Source organism: Eleutherodactylus coqui, chromosome 7, assembly GCF_035609145.1.
Source record: "Eleutherodactylus coqui strain aEleCoq1 chromosome 7, aEleCoq1.hap1, whole genome shotgun sequence".
NCBI classification, from domain to species: domain Eukaryota; kingdom Metazoa; phylum Chordata; class Amphibia; order Anura; family Eleutherodactylidae; genus Eleutherodactylus; species Eleutherodactylus coqui.
In genome coordinates, this window is record NC_089843.1 from 130,384,760 (window position 1) to 130,406,923 (window position 22,164).

General features: G+C 41.8%; 1 protein-coding gene across 1 annotated transcript in view; it reads right to left on the bottom strand.

Annotated features, from left to right (window-relative positions):
- The window catches only part of HHIP (hedgehog interacting protein), a 107,609-nt gene that overhangs the window by 65,217 nt on the left and 20,228 nt on the right, over nt 1-22,164 (bottom strand). Inside the window, exons 3-4 of the mRNA XM_066573692.1 lie at nt 14,830-14,986; nt 11,257-11,458 (exon numbers count right to left, since the gene is read on the bottom strand). Of these exons, the coding sequence (XP_066429789.1) occupies nt 11,257-11,458; nt 14,830-14,986 (359 nt within the window). The remainder of the gene's footprint in view (nt 1-11,256; nt 11,459-14,829; nt 14,987-22,164) is intronic.

The following is a 22,164-nucleotide window of genomic DNA, read 5'->3' on the forward strand; positions in this document are numbered from 1 at the left end:
CTATGTAATACTTAGACAGTGTAAACTTAGACCACACAGTGTAAAGATGTGCCGTACTGATCACAGCGGCTCATGCTGGATAATTAAACCCCATGCTATTACAAAGACAATTAGTACAGCCTTAGATTTATAGTGTTTAAATGGACAAGCCTAGCAAGTAATGAAAACCATTTCAGTATGGGGTTATGTAGAAGAAAACCAGCATTGATTTCTCCCTACAAAAACTCCTTAAACATGTCACACTACTGTTTTTAATCAAATAATTCACTAATTAAAACATTTAAATGAAGCAATTTCTGTTTACACATCGTCGTTCTAGATACAGATGGGATTTCTACATTTTTTAAATTACTAAACGTTCAAAAAGGATTTGTACGCCTAACAAAATCAAAACAGGGATTATCTTGCACTGTGTGTGGGATATTGCCATAATCTATACAGTGCATGAGAATGTAGCTGGCACTCTGTAGAGCACTGCACACATTTCAGTAATAACAGGGTATGAGGCATACAATTTCAAGGAACACCCACACTGAAAATTATTCTTTCCAAACAGAGAATTGTTTGGGAACACGTTAGGTTAATTGGCTCCTTGGGATTCCTCTCAAGGAAACAGAGAACATTGAAATGTACACATGTGTATGTAAACCAATGAAGTATTATCTTTTTTTCCCAGATTCTGAAATCTTAGATAATAGGAACAAAACCAAGAGAGAGTGAATTTCCTAAGGCTCAACGAACAGCATTCTTGGCTAGTAAGGAAGGTGAAAGGTGCTCCCCCACAAAAATGCTGGCCTTTCAGGCTCTCTGTGCCTCTACTCTTGTCATACTCATTAGGACTTCCACAAATAACACTTGAGAAGGATATCCAATTACAAGATGAACTCATGCATGTACTGTGAACAACTCCTGACAAACCAATCTATCTGCGGTACAGTGCACTGTTTCCCTAGATTACAAAAAGTAGTGTAACATCTGGTGTAGTACAAATGATATCCAATGGAATATTTAACAGAAAAAAATGGCCAATGCTGCAGCGAGCTCCTGATCAAGGGAGTACAAGTCCAAAACAGAAAACTAAAAGCCATCAAAGCTAATGTCATGGAATCATGCAAAATTAAGAGATGCATCTGCCTATAACAGCTGTCAATAATACTTTGCTAGAAGATTGATTGCTTATATAAAGTAAACTTAAGGTGACTCTCCAGTCCTGAAGAAACAAAGATGCTACTGTGACTATTAGATGTACACTGTACATTAGTATGTATCATTAATAATCTAACAGCTGCATTGTTCTTGGAGCTTTCAGCTGGTATCCTGCTTAGAAGTTCCAGCGGGATACCAGCTGTAAGAATGCTATCAGCGCCACCCGCTAAGAAAATCAGCGTGCGGCGCTGATAACAGCCATCGCTGATTTCTAGCTTGCTAGAAATCAGCGATGAACGGATAGTGCACGAACAATGCACGATGACAGCGCATTTAGACACAACGATTATCGCTCAAAAGATCGCTTTTGAGTGAATTTTAAGCGATTATTAGAGATTAGCGAGCACCCAAATGCTCGGGTCCGCGTTATTCGAGTCGAGCTTTTCGTATAATTCGAGAGCTCTACTCGAGTAATGAACCCCATTGACTACAATGGGAGACTCGAACATTTTTGTATGTGGGACGCTGGGTGCCGAGCTTTTTTTTCCTCCTAGGTTCGTGTCTAACTCTCTCTCTCTCTCTCTCCCCCAGACAAAAAATTTGCCAATGACGCGCACTGTGTCGCGGTGGGGAAGGGCCAAAACAGGCACGTCACAATGGGGAGGAGCCAAAAACTGGGGCGGGGTTGAACACGGCTTTGTGCTCGTTCGAGTAACGAGCACCATCGAGTGCGCTAATACTCGAGTGAGCATCAAGCTCGGCAGAGTATGTTCACTCACCTCTAGCGATAATCCTTGTGTCTAAATGGGCCTTAAGACACTACACATTGCTTTGACTACCAATGCATACTAATGGGAAGTGTATATCAGGTAGTCAGAAAAGTGGTATGGTCATCTTTGTTTCTTCAAGACTGGAGGTCACTTTAAAGAGGTTGTTCAGAATTAGGGAAAAATTTTTTTTCCTTTTTTTTCTCCTAGAAACAGCAATGTTAGGAGCTGTAGAAATTAATTGTGTCATGGTAGTGCTTTTTTTTAATTACTGAAAGCGTAGGGGAACTTGCCATTCTCTGGTATTGAAAAGAATTGCACTTGAAAGTGACAGCTTTTTTTTATATGTAACATCCATTTTTTTTTCTTTTGATCTATAGCAATGATTCTGGTGTATTTTTTTATTTAGTGTTAGTTTGTACATGTATTTCTCCTGACGTTTTTTCAATTCCTATAGAGAAGCCTATGAGCAAAACAGCAGGAAAAAAAACACCATACACTGAAAATGTTATGTTTTGGAAAAAAAATACCATTGATCCAAAAAAAATGCTAAAAAGGCCAAAACACCTCAAACAAAAAATGCATTTTTTAGTTCACTATAGACTTTACAGTAACATCTACTGTATTTCATCAAAAATAAGACCCTGTCTTATATTAATTTTTGCCCCCAAAGAAGCGCTAGGTCTTATTTTCAGGGGGTGTCTTAGTATATTAACCTGAAGAAAAAATGGTGTACACAGCAGCAGTTGGAGACCACACAAGTCTCTTGGTGGATATACGCCTATTTGATGAGGCAAGGTGCAAAGCCCGGTTTGGTCTGGATCAAGACCAGAATACCATCCAGAAACAATTGTGCAGTCCAGGCTTAGTATATTAACCTAGCAGGCTCAGTCCAGGTCCCTCCCACTGCTCCCTGGAGCTCTGATGGGCTGAGCAGCAGCATTGATTGGCCAATTCATAAATCTCACCTCAACAATCAATGCAGCTCTCGATGAACCAATCACAGCCATCGCATTGGTCCATCGAGCACTGCATTTAGTGGCTAAGTTTCACTCAAGAATCAATCAGAAGCTGGAGGTGGGATTTATGAATCCTGTAACCAGGAAGTGATCTTCTGTGGGTGATTCAGGACTCCAAGAAGCACGTTGGAGCTCCGTAGAGCAGTGAGTGGGACCTGAACTGAGCCTGCAAGGTAATGTATTCCTTTTTTTATTGTATTGCAGCTAGGGCTTATTTTGGGGGTAGACGCTATATTTCAAGCTTACCTGAAAATCTGGGTAGGGCTTATTTTGAGGGAAACGGGGTAGCTGCTGCGTTCTGATCAAGAAAAGGAAAATGTGGTGTTTTTCTGAAAAACACTGTGCGTGGGACCGTCCTAACACAAGCACGAAGTAACTTTGATGATTCACATCACATCAGATTCTTAACTATAGAATAAGAAGAGCAATGAAAGGAAAGATGTTTAAGCTGAAAAAAACTTCTAAAAAATCTTTATGATGTTTTTGGACCAATATCACTCACTCCACCACAGCAAAAGGCTTTTGCCCCTCAATTTACCACGTTCACTTATTTGTAACAGGTGTATTTGCTCCTAAGCAGAGGCATGCTATCCTGAAACAGCATTCATCTTGTTCTATTACATGTCTACAAATAAACCCTACTGACTTCTTTAAGAAATGTGAAATAATATTTAATATTACATGATCTCAGGAACAAAATATATTCACAGCACAGATGGGAGTTGCCCAAACAGTTCAAAGCTGCCCATGAGGAATGAAACGACTATAGTTGCAGCCAAATGAAAATATTCTGGCAAGGGATCATAAACAAGTCTGCTAAGACCCATAAAGCTTAATGGTAGAGTCTGCTGACAGATTGAATACATCACCATGCAGGCATTGCCTAGTAGACAACTGTCACTAAGAGCTAGAAGAAATGTTGGAGTTCACTCACTGTCCAGCTGGAAGCACATAAACGATGTGTCATGTATCATTCTTGTACCCCTTCCCCTTCCCAGAGTTTTCAAAGCTAAGACTGAATGATCACAGGAGCAACCATGGGACCTTTCACGCGGGACGGAATTAGTCCACATGGACATTTCTGCGTCACAATGTTATCCCCATGGGGCTTGAATTCCGCACCTGTTAAAATCTGTGCGTCTTTACATCAAAACTGCAAGATTCAATTCCGCAATGGAAATGCTTTCTGCTGCAGAATTAAGAACATCATGCGGAATTGTTGTTCCGCAGTTAAAATGCAACAAAATCCGCATCTGCATTGCGTCCTGTCGACAATTCTGTCCTGCTTGAAAGGTATTCAAGAGACCATCAACTTAGACCTCATTTACACTGACAGATGATCGCTCAGATGACAGTTTGAGTGACAGTTTTAAGCAATCATCTTTGCATAGTCTATAGTAGCTAATTAGCTACTAAAGAGCTATGCAGGCAGAGCGAGACACTGCCGTGATCACTACGAGAACAATACAGCTGTTTTGCATAAGCAAACAGCTGCATTGTTCCCCCGCCCTTACAGCTCATGTCCCACTGTGAACCACCAGCGGAACATGAGCTGAAAGAATCTTATCAGTGCTGCCGACTGTGATTACAGTCTGCACCGCTGATAAGAGTTCATTGCTCAATTCTAGAAAACTAGAATTGAGCGAGGAACGAATTGTGCATGAAAACTGCACGATGTCCATGCATTTAGACGCAACGGTTATCACTCAAATGATGGCTTTGAGCGAATTTTGAGCGAGAATCGTTGTGTCTAAATGGGATTATTCTGATTAACAAAATTGGAGTCGAGAAGAAATTTTCCCCCATAAATTGGTTTCTACTTCATTGGGGTTTCTTGCCTTCCTCTGGATCAACATTGGGGGTGGGGGTGGTAATAGGCTGAACTGGATGTACATATGTCTTTTTTCGGCCTTACATACTATGTTACTATGAGATTAGAACACTTCTTTTTTCAGTTCAGATTGTCTTTAATTTTAAATGTTTATGCATATAGCCACTGCTGATAATTGTCATAGTCGCAGAACAATGTAAATATGAACTTTCATGAGATTTTACAATTTTCTCACACATACATACTTGACTCTTTATTCACCCAACGTGTTTTTAAAGACCTTTCTCCTACATGCCTTTATTATGGCTTTACATGGATGAAGTTATTCCATACAAGACAACTACTATCCATATATTCTATTAGGGCATGTGGACAGCGAAGACCTCAGGACCCCCTCTTTGAACCAGAATAAACAGCTGCTCTGTATGAGTAGCTCCCATTCTGGCACACTCAAGCCATGCTTGTATTACATCAATAGAATGGTCATGTAATGCATGTCTGGATGACAATGGCTTCTCCCGGCAAAATCATGTAGAGCTGCTCTGGTGGATTGGAGATATCCATGTATTACATCATCTGAATGGCTGCCATGTATTACTACACTTCCCCTGCAGCGGTCATTTTTGTCTGACCATGCCCCCCCCCCCCCCACTTTCCCAGCAAATTTAGATGTTCACCATCATTGCTCTTCTTTGCTTGAAGTATCTGTGTTAATAATTGTTGATGTAAGTGTGATTCAGACATGAATGTAATACTTGTGTGGATGAGCCAAAATAAAATGCAGTAGACTGCATTGAAAAGCAGTAATTTTGTCAGTACATGGGTGTGTACAACTATAAAACTAACATGATCTGCTCTGTTTAATTACCGTATTACAAATACGATTTTAACAGTGTGCTAATTAAAATGGCCAAGGTGTTATTTTATGAGACAGCGTGTCTTCTCTGCAAACTTCTTCCAAAGTACATAGTAGTGAAAAACCCAATGAAATTCAAGCAGTAATAAAAGACCATTCATTTAAAAAAGACAATAATAGTAAAAGGTAACAAAATACAAAATCATTTATTGTGATTTTTGTATTCCAAGTATCACCTTTGGAAAATGTAACAAAAAATGATAATTATAATTAACAAATCATATGTACTGCAATGCTGCTATACAGGATTTATTGTTCCGAAGAAAGTCAGCCATGTAGTCCGGCTCTAAAGCATCTATCTATCTGTCTGTCTATCTGTCTGTCTGTCTGTCTGTCTGTCTATCTATCTATCAATCTATCTATCTATCTATCTATCTATCTATCTATCTATCTATCTATCTATCTATCTATCTCATATATGTCTGTCTCATATCTATCTATCTCATGTCTATCTATCTCATGTCTATCTAACTTATATCTATCTATCTCATGTCTATCTATCTATCTATCTATCTATCTATCTATCTATCTATCTGTCTATCTGTCTATCTCCTATCTATCTATCTATCTCATATCTATCTATCTATCTATCTATCTATCCATCAATCTCATATCTATCTATCTATCTATCTCATATCTATCTATCTATCTATCTATCTATCTATCTATCTATCTATCTATATCATATCCATCTGTCTCATATCTATCTATCTCATATCTATCTATCTATTTATCTATCTATCTATCTATCTATCTATCTATCTATCTCATAACTATCTATCTATGTATCTATCTATATCATATCCATCCGTCTCATATCTATGTATCTATCTATATCATATCTATCTATCTATCTATCTATCTATCTCATATCTATCTATCTCATATCTATCTATCTATCTATCTATCTATCTATCTATCTATCTATCTATCTATCTATCTATCTATCTATCTATCTATCTATCTATTCGCAAGTAAAATATTCTTAAAGCAATCTGTAGTTGCAGCCTTAAAATGTAAAGTTACTACTTTCCACTAATTTAACACTAAATTTCAATGCATCTGATTGACTCCAAATTTATTCTGCAGCACAATGACCTCAAACAGCCAATATCAATAAAGGGGTTGTCAGAGTTGTATATCTTGGTACAACCCCTTCACCATGGAGTAACATAACAAATAAGGATATATTCACCACTCCCGTCTCCCGCTGTGGTCTCTGTTTACAGCTGCAGTCCCATACGGGTTGCAGGACGTTACAGGGGGTGCAGCCAATAACAGAGCTCATCGATCGATCAACAAGCTTGGTTATTGGCTGTAGCCCCTGATGTTCCGTAAACCAGGCAGGATCGCAGCTGTAAACAGAGACTGGAGCTGGGGACTGAACACCATCGCGGCCATGAAAAAAAATCCCAGCTAAAGTCTGTGAGTGGCTGAGCAGTCACGTGCACATTGAATGGCCATCTGTCGCTTCTGGCGGTTCCATGCGGCTGGCACCGGGGCTGCAGCGCTGGACAAGGAGCCACCGGGATAGGAGAGCATTCTATTTTTCTGAATTCTTAAGCCTGTATGATTTTTTTAGCATGTCCCAGAAAACTCCTTTAAGGCAATTGAGCTTGTGTAAGGCATGGGAGGTCCCGGTGTTCAACTTTAACTAAGACTTCATTATGAAGGACAAAGTAAAAACAAGCATTCCAATCGACATGTGTACATTATTTGTAAACCAGACGATTACTGAGAAAGTTAAGGTTAATTTTGATGAAGTAAATAGACATCAGATGATTCCACTATTCTGCATTATTCGGTTTAATGCGGTTTGCTGTTATTGTTACAACTTTTTTAAACACTTGCTAAATAGCACCTTGCTGGAAAAGAAATAATTATTCCACTTGTATTCTCGAAACCACATAATGAAAAACATATGTAGGCAATCTGTTTGGCAGAGAAACGTGCCACATAGCATCAAGCTATGTGAAATAATCACATCCTTGAAATACACATTAAGATAGAGTGACTTGAATAAGATAGTGAAGTGGAAATATTTTGGCAAACATTAAAGTCAATGGCTGCAAGAAAGCTAATACCACCTCGCTGAGTTACAGTGTAGCCAGATTCTCCCACAAGGTAGCAAGTGAGTTTAACCTTTCTTGGAAGCACTTAGTTTATAACAATACATTTCATTTCACAGCCTGGAAGCCCCTTTTATATCAAATCATTCCGGGACTGGATTGTTCAAAACTTCTGAGGATCTAGAAGTTGACGCAAAAGTCTTATTGTTGGACAAGTAGAAAATCTCCACTTGTAGCTAAAGCATAAAGTCCAGGACCACAGTAGCAATGATGGCCAGTCATTCTGCTGCGAAAGCACTTGAGAAAGTCTACGGACCAATGAACTTCCAGAGGCACCGAATTTCCAGTAATCTGGCAAAATGCAAATTGTTTGTCCTAAGACCTTCAAGGTATTGTCACTTATCAGTATTACAATAATGTGAGTCTATTTAATGAAAATTTCTACCTGTGTGAGATTTCGTTTAACCCTCCCTTCCCTTAGGGCTGGGCTCACACCATCGGGTTGGATTCCGCATGGAGGAGACCCACAGCGGATTCTGGCTGTAAGCCCGGCTGGTGACTCTGCGTAAGGCACTAACGTGTATTGCAGATGACTGCGGAGTCTTGCAGTGATGTGAAGTAGAGGGTGTTTGTTTTTTCTGTATTTCCCGCACGGGTTGTATTTGACGCAGGTACTCACAGCCCATACGCAATGTTAAGCATATGAGCTTATGGCTAGACTCCTCCATTGGCATCAATGGAGGCTGTCCGCGTGGAATCTGGTAAAATAGAGCATGCTGCGGTCTTTCTTCCGCGAGTATGAAGAAAAAATCAAAAGTACATGCCTTTTAATGCATGAGAGTGCGGCAAGTGCAGAATCCGCAATTCAACTGTGAGACCAGCCTTCAAATGTAAATCCCTTATGACACGCTAGCATATTTGGGCCTATGAGTATATACACACTGATGTTTTTTTAATGCTAACTGATGGGATGGTCCATGTGACAAAAACTCATCACATGTCCTATTCTTGTCAATATCACGGACAAGAATTAGGCTATGCAAATGCATGTCAATGTGCAGGCAGTCCATACATTAAACAGCACATGCAAAGGTGTCTGTGTGGTGTCCAATGCAAGTTGCGCCCGAGCCCCTCGGGTGAAACCAGACACATGGCTAGTGTGTTGGAGGCCTAAGATGCAATTTTTTAATTATCTTCTTAGGATCTGTATACCTTATTAAAGATATAACCATCCAAGCTAATTAGATTTTAATGGTGACAAACACCCATTTCTTATGATATGAAGTGAGAGATTGTCAAAGCTCCATCAATTAGAAACATCAGTAAATTAAGATATTATATAGCCTAGACCCGTATATGCAACATTTAATGATCCAGTTGTACCCAACATTTCTGTAACTTTAGATTTTGCAGTCTAATAGCAGTAAAGAGTTCTCTCACAATATACTCATATACAGAACGTTTCTCAATGTGCATGCACCGGTGTACAGTGAGACTTGTAGAAGCCTGTAGATGACGCAGAAGACATTATCTACATCAATCCGCGAAACATGGGCTGCATTAGTGCTGAAAATGGTGGAAATATCTGAGCTAGGCATACGCCCAGCGGACACTTACTTACTGGAGACAAACAGGCAAACATTTAGAAAGGTGTCTACCTGTTCTAGAGCGTACTGATAACTCTGTAGAGGGGTAAAACCTGATGACTGGTTCCCTTTAATAAGCACCCTCCTATTCCAAGTAACTGGTATTTAGGAATAACACCTTGCTCAAGCATCCAGTCTCAAAAAATAGCTGCACCTGAAGGTTAATGGTATGATCATTTTTAGAAAAAATACAATACTTCCATCCAAATGCTTCCTAGAATTTGATTTCAATTATGAAATTCAGTCCAGTCTTTTTTGTAGGATGCAGCCAAGTGCAACGCATCAGTAGGCTTTCATGAATGAACTGCGCATTTCATGTCAACAACTATTTTAGGTTCTGGTTCGAGTCAGATCTGTGAATCGTTCTATCCAATTGATTTTTTGACACATAACTCAATACCGCTTCAGATTCTAGAAAGATAATTTTCTAGTGCAGTCCACATTCCCTTATTACTGGTACTACTTGGCCAGGTTCTCATGCAGAAAAGCACTCCACCACTATCACATTTTCACCATCACCCACGGACTGTTAGCATGTCCTAACGTGAGTGGAAAAAAGATCATCTGCTTATCTGTCCATAAAAAAGTTTAAAAACTTGGGGATCATCTAGATGGTTTTTTATGTTACTTAGAACACTGGTTTTAGGCAGACATAGGTTCCATTTCTGCTCAGTCTCTTTTGTATTGTTTAATGAACACTGACTGCATCGTGTGACCTTTCGAATGAGCTGTTACTGTGTCCTAGTAGACCACTCCTAAAAAAGGGTCTCAAATCATTTTTCATTGGTACTGATAGACAATGGATTTCGCCATGGTATTACAGCATCCCCAAGCCAGAAATGGCTTTCTAACTAGGACTTAAAGGAAACCTGTCACCAACTATAAACATCACAACTAAGTTAGGCCTAATGACCACGGGCAAATTTGAACTGCAGAATCCACAGTTCAAGCCGCCAATAGGAAGACATGGGCGTCTGCAGCTGAATTAAAGCATGCAGATTTGTTTAGTGGACCATTTGGTCTGGAAAGCAAATCGCAGCATGCTCCATTCTGCTGCAGTTTCTGCACGGACGGTTTCCATTGGAGTCAATCGAAGCCGTCCGATCCGTGGCCCGTCCGCAATTGAATTGCGAATAGGTCACGGATTCTGCGGGAAAGCATGTGCACCGGCGCTTCCGCACATATTCGCAGTGAAGACCCGGACAGGTAAGCACTATTCTCAGCCGTGGGCAGGGTTGGATTCCGCTGCGAGCTTTCAGTGCGGAATCCAACCCGCCTGTAGACATGAGGCCTTATGATGCTTATAGTTTAGGTGACGTGGAGTCTAGTGAGCCTCTTTTCCTACTCACCTGGTCCCCTATTCCTGTGGTGTCCCCCAGCAAAGTCAGTGGATGCACAGCAAGGTGAACTCTTCTCAGTGCGTACATGTTTCCATTCATCTCTATGGGAGTATGAGCGCACAATCTTCTGAAAAGAGTCAAGCTTGCTGTGCACGCAGAAACAGGGGACCAGGTAAGTATGAAAAGAGGCTCCCCAAACTGCAAAAATATTTATTGCAGAAATATTCCGCATGTGTGAAAGGTACCTTATGGGTCTCTACTTCACTTCTGCATGCTTCTCATTTCATAAAGAGACATATAACTTTTTCTGACCTGCATGTACCTCTGCGCAACCTCATCCAAACAGGTCTGTCGTGTGCTAGAGACCCAAATATCAGAAATAATTCAGTGTGGCATACATAGGTGAGAACTGGAAACTGGCAAGTACTTGCAAATACTGTACTTGCAGTACTATATGCATTCCAGAATAATAGCCAAAGCTTACACCTAAAGAACTACTAAAGTATTCAAATCATGTCTTACCTTAATTCCACTTTGAACCACTTTATGTATATCCAAGAAAGGCTCCTTTACTAAATCTCCTTCGGGGGTAAGAATCTTCACATAACCTTCCTTTTCAAGGATAAAGAGTCGGTGTGATCCATCTCCACTATGCATAGCTCCAATTGGCTGCCTCAGGCCTCTCATAACTTCTTGAATGCAGTAGCAATTGTGCTTGTGTTTTCTACAAGAAACAGGTACTGTTATAGTACATTTATTTACAAAATCTTCTATAGTAACACTTAGGGCTGAGTCACACGGGCGCATCTGGGCGCCGATGTGCCCGTGTTTTTGCACGAAGAAGGCGGCCGCACTGCAGGTGCGGATGACTCTCCGCACCGCCGGAAGAAAGAACACATGACTGGCAATGGAGCCGGTCATGTGTTCTTTCTTACGGTGGTGCGGAGAGTCGTCCACACCTGCAGTGCGGCTGTCTTATCCTGTAGTAACACGGGCGCATCGGCACCCAGATGCGCCCGTTTGACTAAGCCCTTATATATGTCCACCGATAAATATAATCCAAAATATTCACGAATAACTGTAAACAGTTTTAACATTTTATCTATATGTATATAATCATTGTACACTGATATGCCAAAAGTCATGGGACAGGAACTAATATTATGAAGGACTCACTTTGGCCTATCAAAGTGCAGCAACTCGAAATTGCATCAATTCCAAAAGAAGACAAAAGACAACTGGAGGGATGTTGAGTCATTCCATCTGAATAGCCACCCACAGTTCCATGGTATTTGCAGGTGTAGGATCTCAAGTGCGCATGGATTTCTCCACCTCAACCCATAAATGGTCAATTGCGCTCATGTCAGGTGAACATGCAGGCCACGCCATTCATAAAAGCTCTCCAGAGTGCTCCTTGAATCAATATTGGACAACTTGGGCCTGATAGCATGCTGCATTATCCTGCTAGAATATCTCATCATTGGGGGGGGGGGGGGGGGTACATGAAGTCCATGAAGGGCTGGCAATGGTCACTAAGCAGTGAAAAACAAAGCAGGCACCAGTCAATGATGTGTTTAGGTGGACCAATGAACTCAACTCCTGCTATGAGAAAACACACCAATATGGAACAATCAACAGCCTGCACACTTCCTTGTTGACAGCTGGGGTCCATGACATCAAGGGGTCTGCGCCAAACATAAGTCCTACCATAAGCCCGAAAGAATTTGGTACCGTGACTGATTGGGCCATGCTACATGTTGCCAGTCCTCTAACGTCTAGATAGCAACACACAAACTGGCTAAATAGCCAGTAGATGGCACCGTTGTATAACAGCAAAAAGAGAAAGCCTTTTAGGAAACCCCAAATCCAAAATTGGATTAGAAACTCTCTCTTGTATGCTACTTCATAATTTGGAGCACAAAGTAGACACATACCTGGGCATCCTTTGTGTGCTCTCCTGAACTTACTTTGTTGCACCTGTGGGTGGCCACTGTGCTGTCCACTGTAGGTAGCAACATGTTGTATGATATATTCCCGGGAAAAATGTGACACTGGGAATCGAAGAATGTTAAATACTCGCACAACTTTAGAAGTGGAATGACCCATCTGTCTGGCACCCGCTATCATGCCTCGTTCGAATTCCAATAATTCCCGTCTCTTTGCTATGAGCATGCTGGCCAGTGTTCAACCTCACTCACAAGATAGCACCTCACAACTTATATATATGTGGGAGTTCCCAAGCCATCACGTGAGGTAACACCACTTCATTATCAATTTACATATTGCTATCCCATGATTTTTGGCATGTCAGTGTATAATCAAGGCTTACGCAACTTTGTTACAATTCTTCACTATTTTCAAGATCTCTGCTTTCAGTGACTGTAAACAATCTTGTCTCCTAAAAAACCTCTTAAAGGGGTTTCCCAAGTTATCTTGTTTGCTAAAAATAGGCCTCCAAGGTTAAAAAATAACAAACTAGCCCATTTCTCACCCATTCCGGCTCCCGACACCTCTAGCATGACACCTCCGTTAACACTGCTCAGGCTGTTTACAGACAATCACAAATCTTAGCAGTTGACTACAGAGCTGAATAAACTGGGCAGTGTGAATGGAGGTGCCGGGCTGCAGCTGTTGGGAGCTGAAACGGGTGAGTGTAGGCTTATATTTTTTGTTAATATGGACAGCCTATTATTAACAAAAAAAAATTGAAAGATCTCTTTGACTGCTTAAACACTTTAAATAGTTCCTGCTACCCCCATACACATGCATGCTTGGTTCGGCCAAAGGTATATCTGTTCAGAATTAAGAGAAGGAAGGAAGCTGCTGCCAGACTTCTCTGGCAGCGGCTCACCTCATGAAAACAAAAGGATCGGGTAGTTGAAATCTGACTGCTGCTATACACATTAGATGATTGGCCAGCCCTGTCAAACAAGAACACCTGTGCTAATGGGAACTTACATGGTGTGGACAAAAATATGGAAACACCGCATGAAATGCATTGGATTTTAATCATTAACACTGAACTGCCCTTTTGACCCCAGCTTGGCTGAGAGCTTTGCCGCCAAATTTGTGTTTACTAAAAGACACACCAGCTATACCAGATTGGTTTTCCAATGGATGCTAAAAAATGCTGTCCTCACTGACTTTAATGGGGTCTGCTACAGTTTAAGCCGGGGGGTTGTGGTATGTTTGACAGCAAAAATAATGCTGCAGACTGTCCAAAAAAACCAAAAAGTCAGAGAAAAAACCCAAAAGAACCCTGAATGCAAGCCAGAATAGATCTTTAGTGCATCCTATATTGAAGGGTGGTTTCACATCTGCTTTGGAACCTTTGTTCTGGTGGTTCCGTCGCAGAACCGGCATAAAAAAACAGGAAGAAAAAGTGCTGCATACATTTTTCTTCCGGTATATTGCCGGGCAGCTGAGTAAAAACTGAACTGACCCCATTATAGTTAATAAGGTCTGTTCTGTCATAAGACAGAGCCGTTCGGCCAGGAGATTCCACTTTCCTGCTCCCCGAAAGCAGCTGGAAAACGGAACCCCCAAGAGCAGATGTGAAAGCAGCCTTACTACATCTGGCATACTCCAGGCTAACATTTATATATTAAAATGTATTAAACATTTACTAATTGTCAAAGACCATCAGCAATCACAAATGCCTATCTATATACTATTCCTGTATCTGACTAATGTCTTTGGAACACTCACAGCATTGGCAAACCTACTAAGTAAACCCATGATTGTAAAATCTGGTGAAAATAGTTGCAGAGGTCATTGCTTGCTTCTTTTGTTTTCTTATTTTAAAGGAAAAGGGCTAAATTAATTTGAGACTTAATTACAAAAGAAAATCTCTAAACATACTAATGGGAGAGTGCTGTGGGTCGGAAGTGCTCTACTAACAACTGAGAAAGCATGACAAGCATCCAAAATATTAAAAAGGCATTTGTTCCCAGGCAATCACATAAACAGCAGATGAGCAAAACATCTGGAGGGCACAGCTGTGGAAAATCAGGCCAGACTAAGTTAATTTACTGTCAAAACCACAAAAGTTGTCAGTGTTTTTAAAAAGATAAAAGAAATGTTATCGATATGAACCTGCTGATCTCTTCCGGTTTGTCATACTCCTCCATTTGGTCCAAGTAGTTTGAGGCTGGTCCTCGCACTTGCTTTCTTGGAAAGTCTGGAAAGCACAGACCACTGCCCCTCATACCATGGTAGAAGCAGAATTCATCTGCGGTTGTTTGGAGTAAACCTGAAATGAATGCAAGACAGATGTATAAAGTTATATATAAGACAGTTATTCCAACTACCAATGAAGCGGTAACATTCTTCTCCATTTTATTGGCCTATACAGCCTATACAGCCCACAAGTCATTAATAAATGTTCAGGATTTCTTGATACAGATATTGATGCAGGTATAGGAAGCAACAGACAACACACCAAAGTAGACCATGTACTCTGCAGTATGAAACAACCACCTACAACCAGAACCTTCATCAGTTACCAAACCACTAGTTCTGGAGCACCAAACTACTGAAGACCAAGAAATGATGCACTAAAATGCTAGTTATCTGAAAATAATCTCATAATACGTCATGGAAATGTGTGAAATGATTACATTGTAATCAACTTTGGACCAGAGATTTCTGTCAATCTGACACATCATTGAAGGAACACACCACAGATCCTCTTATTCTGGAGTTTGCGTTCATCAATGAGGTATTCTGAATTATATCTATGCATTGAATAATTCTGACCTTGAAAAAGTGTCAAATGAAAGTAATACATCAGGCTTCTTCAACCCAAGGTGCACAGATGGATCGAAGGCTAGCCTATCTAATTTGTTCCCAAAGAAGAGGAAATAATGCTGGACATATACAATACACAGTATATCCCATATTGCTGAGTATGAGGTTGTGTACCCATATTCACCACTAAAGGTACCTTTCAGGGCTCGAACCCAGGAGCTCCTGTGTTCTAGGTGGCAGCTCTACCTGTTGAGTTATTCAGCTTCTTTGCTAACCTTGCCCCTGTCCCTGTCCCTGTCCCTGTTCCTTGTTCCTGCTCTTGTCTTTGTGATTGGCTCCACCCTGCTTCCTGATTAGATACCCTATATAAGCTGGGCTAGCATCTCCCCACCTTGCCTAGTCATTGAGTTCCCAGACTGTAATCAATCTCCTCCCTATCCTGCTTCTACATCTCCAAACAATTGCTCTGTGTACCAACCCTTGGCTTTCCCCAACTCCGCTACCTGCCTGCTTCTCTTGTACTGTAACCGATACTACCTGGATACCAACCCCTGATTTCACCCTGACTATGCTATCTGCCTGCTCCTCTTGTACTGCAACCGATACTAACCAGATAGCGACCCCTGGCTTCACCCTGACCACGCTACCTGCCTGCTCTTCTTGTACTGCAACTGATACTATCCGGATACCAATCCCTGGCTTACACTGGCCACGCTACCGATCTGTACTAGTTACAACAAGGAGGCTCCAACCCAGAACCAGATTGTTACAGTGCCATTATAGGTATGTGAGCATCGGAAGTGGACCATGGAACAAAGACTGTGGCCTGGTTTGTTGAATCATATTGTCTTTTACATCATGTGGATGGCAGGATGTTCATGTGTTGCTTATCTGGGGAGGAGATGGTACCAGGATGCACTATATAAAGGTAAGGTATAAAGTAGAGTTGAGCGAACGTACTCTTCCGAGCTTGATGCTCATTCGAGTATTAGCATACTCGATGGTGCTTGCATCACGCCGCGTTCGACCCTGCCCCAGTTTTGGCCCCTCCCCACCGCTGACGTGTCAGATTTGACCCCTCCCCACTGCGATGGTGCGCTCGTCAACGGTAGTTTGTGGCTGGCTTGGCGGAGGAGAGAGAGAGAGAGAGAACGAACACAGGAAGAAAAAAAAAAAAATCGGCAATCGGCGGGTCCCATACAAAAATGCTAGAGTCTCCCATTGAAGTCAATGGGGTTCGTTACTTGAATAGAGCTCTCGAATTTTATGAAAAGCTTTACTCGAATAAAGAGGACCAGAGCATTTTGGTGCTCACTCATCTCTAGTATAAAGGTAAGCTGGCAGAGATATGTGATTGTATTCCCTAATGGCAATGGCCCCTTTCAGCAGGACAATGCACCCTGCCACACAGCAAAAATTGTTCAGTAATTGTTTAACAAACATGACAAAGAGTTCAGGTTGTGTTGACTTGGCCTCCAAATTCCCCAGATTTAAATGCAATCAACCATCTGTGTGATGTGCTAGAAATACAAGTCTGATTCTGAAGGCCTCACCTCATAACATATAGGACTTAAAGGGGTTGTCCCGCGCCGAAACGTTTTTTTTTTCCAATAGCCCCCCCCCGTTCAGCGCGAGACAAACCCGATGCATGTGTTGAAAAAAAAAAACGGATAGTACTTACCCGAATCCCCGTGCTCCGGTGACTTCTTACTTACATTGCGAAGATGGCCGCCGGGATCTTCACCCTCGGTGGACCGCAGGTCTTCTGTGCGGTCCATTGCCGATTCCAGACTCCTGATTGGCTGGAATCGGCACACGTGACGGGGCGGAGCTACGAGGGCAGCTCTCCAGCACGAGCAGCCCCATTCAACACGGAGAAGACCGGACTGCGCAAGCGCGTCTAATCGGGCGATTAGACGCTGAAAATTAGACGGCACCATGGAGACGGGGACGCTAGCAACGGAACAGGTAAGTGAATAACTTCTGTATGGCTCATAATTAATGCACAATGTACATTACAAAGTGCATTAATATGGCCATACAGAAGTGTATACCCCAACTTTGTTTCGCGGGACAACCCCTTTAAAGGGAATCTGTCATCGCCATCTTACCCACAAATGTAACTTATCTGACCAGCAAGGGATAAGACATCAATCACTTCTAATGCTGTCTCTTTTGCGAATAAGTTCTTGTACCTCTGCAATTAGATTCCAAAGTTATCCCACCCAGCATGCATTTCTGCAGAGAAGAGTCATCTAGCCAAGAAGAGTCATGTTGAAGCATGAGCTGCCGAGCTAACTACACCTCCTTCTTTTGATTGATAGGGTTTCCTGTGTAATGGGGAATAGGATAAACTACCAAGAGAAGGGCATGGCTAGCTCAGCAGCTCATGAATCAGTGTGACTCTTCTCGGTCAGATGACTCTCCTCTGTCCATTTGCATGCAAAGTAGATTAACTTTAGAACCTAATTGTGGAGGTAACAGGGCTTATTAGGAAAAAAAGAGGGCATTGGAAATTATTAATTTTTCATCCCCAGTGAAGTTATTTTTGTGGGTGAGATGCTGGCGACAAGTTTCCTTTAAAGGATCTGCTGCTAATGTCTTGGTGCCAGATACGAGAAGACCTCTTCAGATGTCTTATGGAGTCTAAACTTCAACAGGTCAAAGCTGCTTTGGTGGCACAAAGGATGTCCATACAATATTAGTGGTTTTAATGTTATGGCTAATCGGTGTACAACAATGGAATAAAAATAAAAACTAAATAGTGAAAATAATGATAATGAAGACCTCCAAACTCCATGTATCTCTGTCATGGTTATCTCTTATTCTAGACGTTTCAAGTAATTATTAGCATCTGACTCTCCTTGATTGTGCAGTGTGTGACCGATTCCCTCTCTTCCCATACAGAGCAGCATGGCTCTGTCCAGTACTTGAGTTATGCTTTCATCTGGTTATCCTTCAGAGCAGCCTGGGTGGTCACAGAAAGCACTTGACATCTTGATGCACTTCAGCAGTTTTACATATACACAGCCTTTGTAGAAAAATAAATTTGTCATTCGTCACCACATATGTTGATCTGGGGAGTGAGGTTCCAGCAGCTCTGGCTCCTGTGTTTCTCCATCATTCTCTCAAGCCTTACTCTCCTGAATCACCTTAACCCCTTCAACAAAAATATTCCAGTGTGTCATTGTTACTGCCGAATTCGGGGTATTAAATACTAAAGAAGAGTTCCTTCTAGGAGACATATGACGCTCCACCAACTGCAACCCAACTCCTAGCGAAACACAACGTTCTTGGACTCAAGAAGAAAGTTTTCTCCGAGAACAATGTGTTTGTGACAGTAAGTACATTCAGAGAAATGGCTTCATCAGCCACGCAGAAGAAACTGTTCTAGATAGCAATGTTACACAGAAGTAGTTACACCACATAGTATTATCTCTCACATTGTAATGAAGCTCATAGTCTAGAAGACATGGAACATCCATGAACATGGACCGAATCTCGTGCCAAAGTCCCCAATGCAAGCCAATTGATGATTGCAACAATAAAGTCAACAAGTCTACCTGGAAAGAAATCATAACATCTAGTGCAGTCTCATATGGGCGTATTTGCGTGTGCAAAATTTGCACACAATATGCAGAGAATAGAACTCATTGATTGCAACAGGTTGTTCTCATTCCCTTTTTTTGCGCATGCATTTCACGCATTAAAAAAACCCAGCATGCTCTACTTTTGTGCACATTTGCCCACCAAAGGTCTCCATAGAAGTATATGGGTGTGTGTAAATGTGCGTGCAAAGTGCAAGAGGATGCGCTGCATGCTGCGAAATTCCGCAAAAAGAAGAACACGTCTGGAACTTAGTAGGCTAAATAGCCAGGGCGTGGTTGTGTCCCGTGCGCCAAAAAACATATCCTGGAAGCATACAAAAAGTACAGTAAAATATGCGGATATGCACTCAAAAAAAGAGTCATTCGTAGCACAAATATGTTGAGCTGAGTCGCAGGCAAAAGCTCATAGACCCATGTGAAGCCGCCCTTAGACATCATTCACACGGGCATATGCGTATTCGGTTTGCAAAATACGCAGCGTTTTTGCTGCGTGTGTGCCTGCAGTTTTGTTGCGTATTTGCTAAATATATGTTTTTGTACCCACATGCTGCATCTTATTTCACTGTGTGATATGCACCAAAATAGGACATGCTGTAATTTTTTTCACACATGTAAAATACACTCATGAAAAACGCATATCAGAATACACTAAGGCTGGGTTCACACGGGGTGTAAATCCCGCGGATTTCCGCGGCAGAAAAGCAGCTTCAAAACCCACACCGTTCAAAGCGGGTTTTGAAGCAGCTTCGCTGCCTGCATTCCACTGCAGCCATCTCTTCCCATAGAGAGGAGAGATGGCCACAGTGGAAACGGCGATACAACTGACATGCCGTGGCTTTGAATTTCAAGCGGTTTGTCAGTTTCAGCGCGGGTTGGCTGCAGCGTGTGGCTGACATTTTTGCAACTTGTCTACTTTGCTGCTTAGCCTCAAGTTTCAGGTTGCTGGTGGAATTTCTGTGCGGAAGTCTGTGGCAATTCCTCCCCGTGTGAACCTAGCCTAATAGTAACCAATGTTTTTTTTCGAATGTCCATATTACACGTGTAAAAACTACATACATAATACGGACCGAAATTACACCCGTGTGAATGAGCCCTAATGCTAGAGCAACATGTAGTGGATTTTGTTGCATCCGCAGTCATCCACATTGCAGAAATTCAAAGGTACATGAGGTGGCCAGCCGGCCTAACTCAAAGAACATTCCCTGTGTCATACAACCAAGCACAGTTCTAGTCTATAGAATGTTTTCTAGATTCATGCCGAGTGAGAACACATATGACAAGTCTGATAAACTGCACACGCCATAAAGACACATTAAGAAAGCTTCAATGGGGTTTTAATCTCTTTTAGGTTTTCTGTTGAGCTATGCATTTTACAAAACTGAAGATCATGGGTAATTGAAAATTTCAACAAAGATTTAGAAGTAATAATCACTATACCACAAGATTAATTAAATCTGGTATTAATGGGATCTCATTTAGAATTACTAATCTGGAGGGTTAAACAAAAGTATAAAAAATATAAAGGCGGAAACTCTTCAGGAAGATAGCCTGCACATAAATTGTTTATGAAAAAATCTACTACCGTGTTTTCCCTCAAAATAAGACCCTGGCTTATATTAATTTTTGCTCCAAAAGAGGCACTAGGTCTTATTTTCAGGGAAGGTCTTATTTTACTTATTAAGCATGATCGGTCCACGTCCTGCCACTGCTTTCTAGGGCTTCCGCGTGACCGCAGTCCTCCTTCATCCATAGAAGATCCCTTTCTGGTTACGGGATTAATAAATCCCGCCTCTAGGAAGCGATAGCTCTCATTGGTTCTGGAGCGCTACTCAGCCAATCAATGCAGCTCTCAATGAACCAATGAGATGGCTATGATTGGTTCTTCCAGTGCTGCATTGACTGGCTGAGCAGCGGTCGAAGAAACAATCACAGCCGTCGTGCTGTGGTGGCGGGATTTATGAATTGGCCAATCAATGCTGTGTCTCAGCCAATTCATAAATCCCGCCTCCATAATGTGACGGCTTTGATTGGTTCTTCGACTGCGGCACAGCCAATCAATGCAACAGTGGATGAACCAATCACAGCCATCACATTGGTTCATCGACCACTGCATTGATTGGCGATTGAGAACCAATGAGAGCTATCGCTTTCTGGAGGTGGGATTTATGAATCCCGTAACCAGGAAGGGATCTTCTGTGGGCGAGGACTGCAGGAGGCACGGTAAAGCTCCAGAAAGCAGTGTCAGGACATGAGCCTGTTGGGTAATGTATTCCTTTTTTAATGTAGTGCAGCAAGGGCTTATTTTTAGGTAGGGCTTATATTTTACACCTACCCGAAAATCCTGAAAAATCAGGGTAGGTTTTATTTTCAGGGTAGGTCTTATTTTGGGGAAACGCGGTGTCTCAAAATTGATTTTCTCTGCTCTTTCCTCTGATTCATGCCTGTTGGAATTCCAGATCATTTGAAAGATCCGTACTAGAAACAAGTACCAATTCCAGAATTTCTGATAGAGGATCATTTTAATGAATTTCAATACTTTTGTATGTTATTTTCAAGCAACTTTGGTAACAAAAAGACAAGCACTAAAACAAAATTGATTTGGCCAGAATAACACCCAATCATTAAGACATTAATATGAATTATGCTAAAGATTTTATCTAGTTTTAAAATCTGATCTTTACTGCACTAATACTTTAGACCAGCCATAATCCTCTCGAAGTTTGCCATTAGAGATGAGCGAGCGTACGCGGTAAGGACAGATACTCGAGCGAGTATCGTCCTTACTGAGTACCTGCCTGCTCGCCCGCAAAGATTCGGGTGCCGGCGGGGGGCGGGGAGCGGCAGAGAGGAATGGGAGGGAGATCTCTCTCTCTCTCCCCACCCGCTCCCTCCTGCTCACTCCCGCAACACAGCGCTCACCCACGCCAGCACCCGAATCTTTGCGGGCGAGCAGGCAGGTACTCGGTAAGGACGATACTCGCTCGAGTATCTGTCCTTACCGAGTATGCTCGCTCATCTCTATTTGCCATCACTGCAGGTCCGTTACTTAAAAAGAGTGTCAGTAGTTTTGACC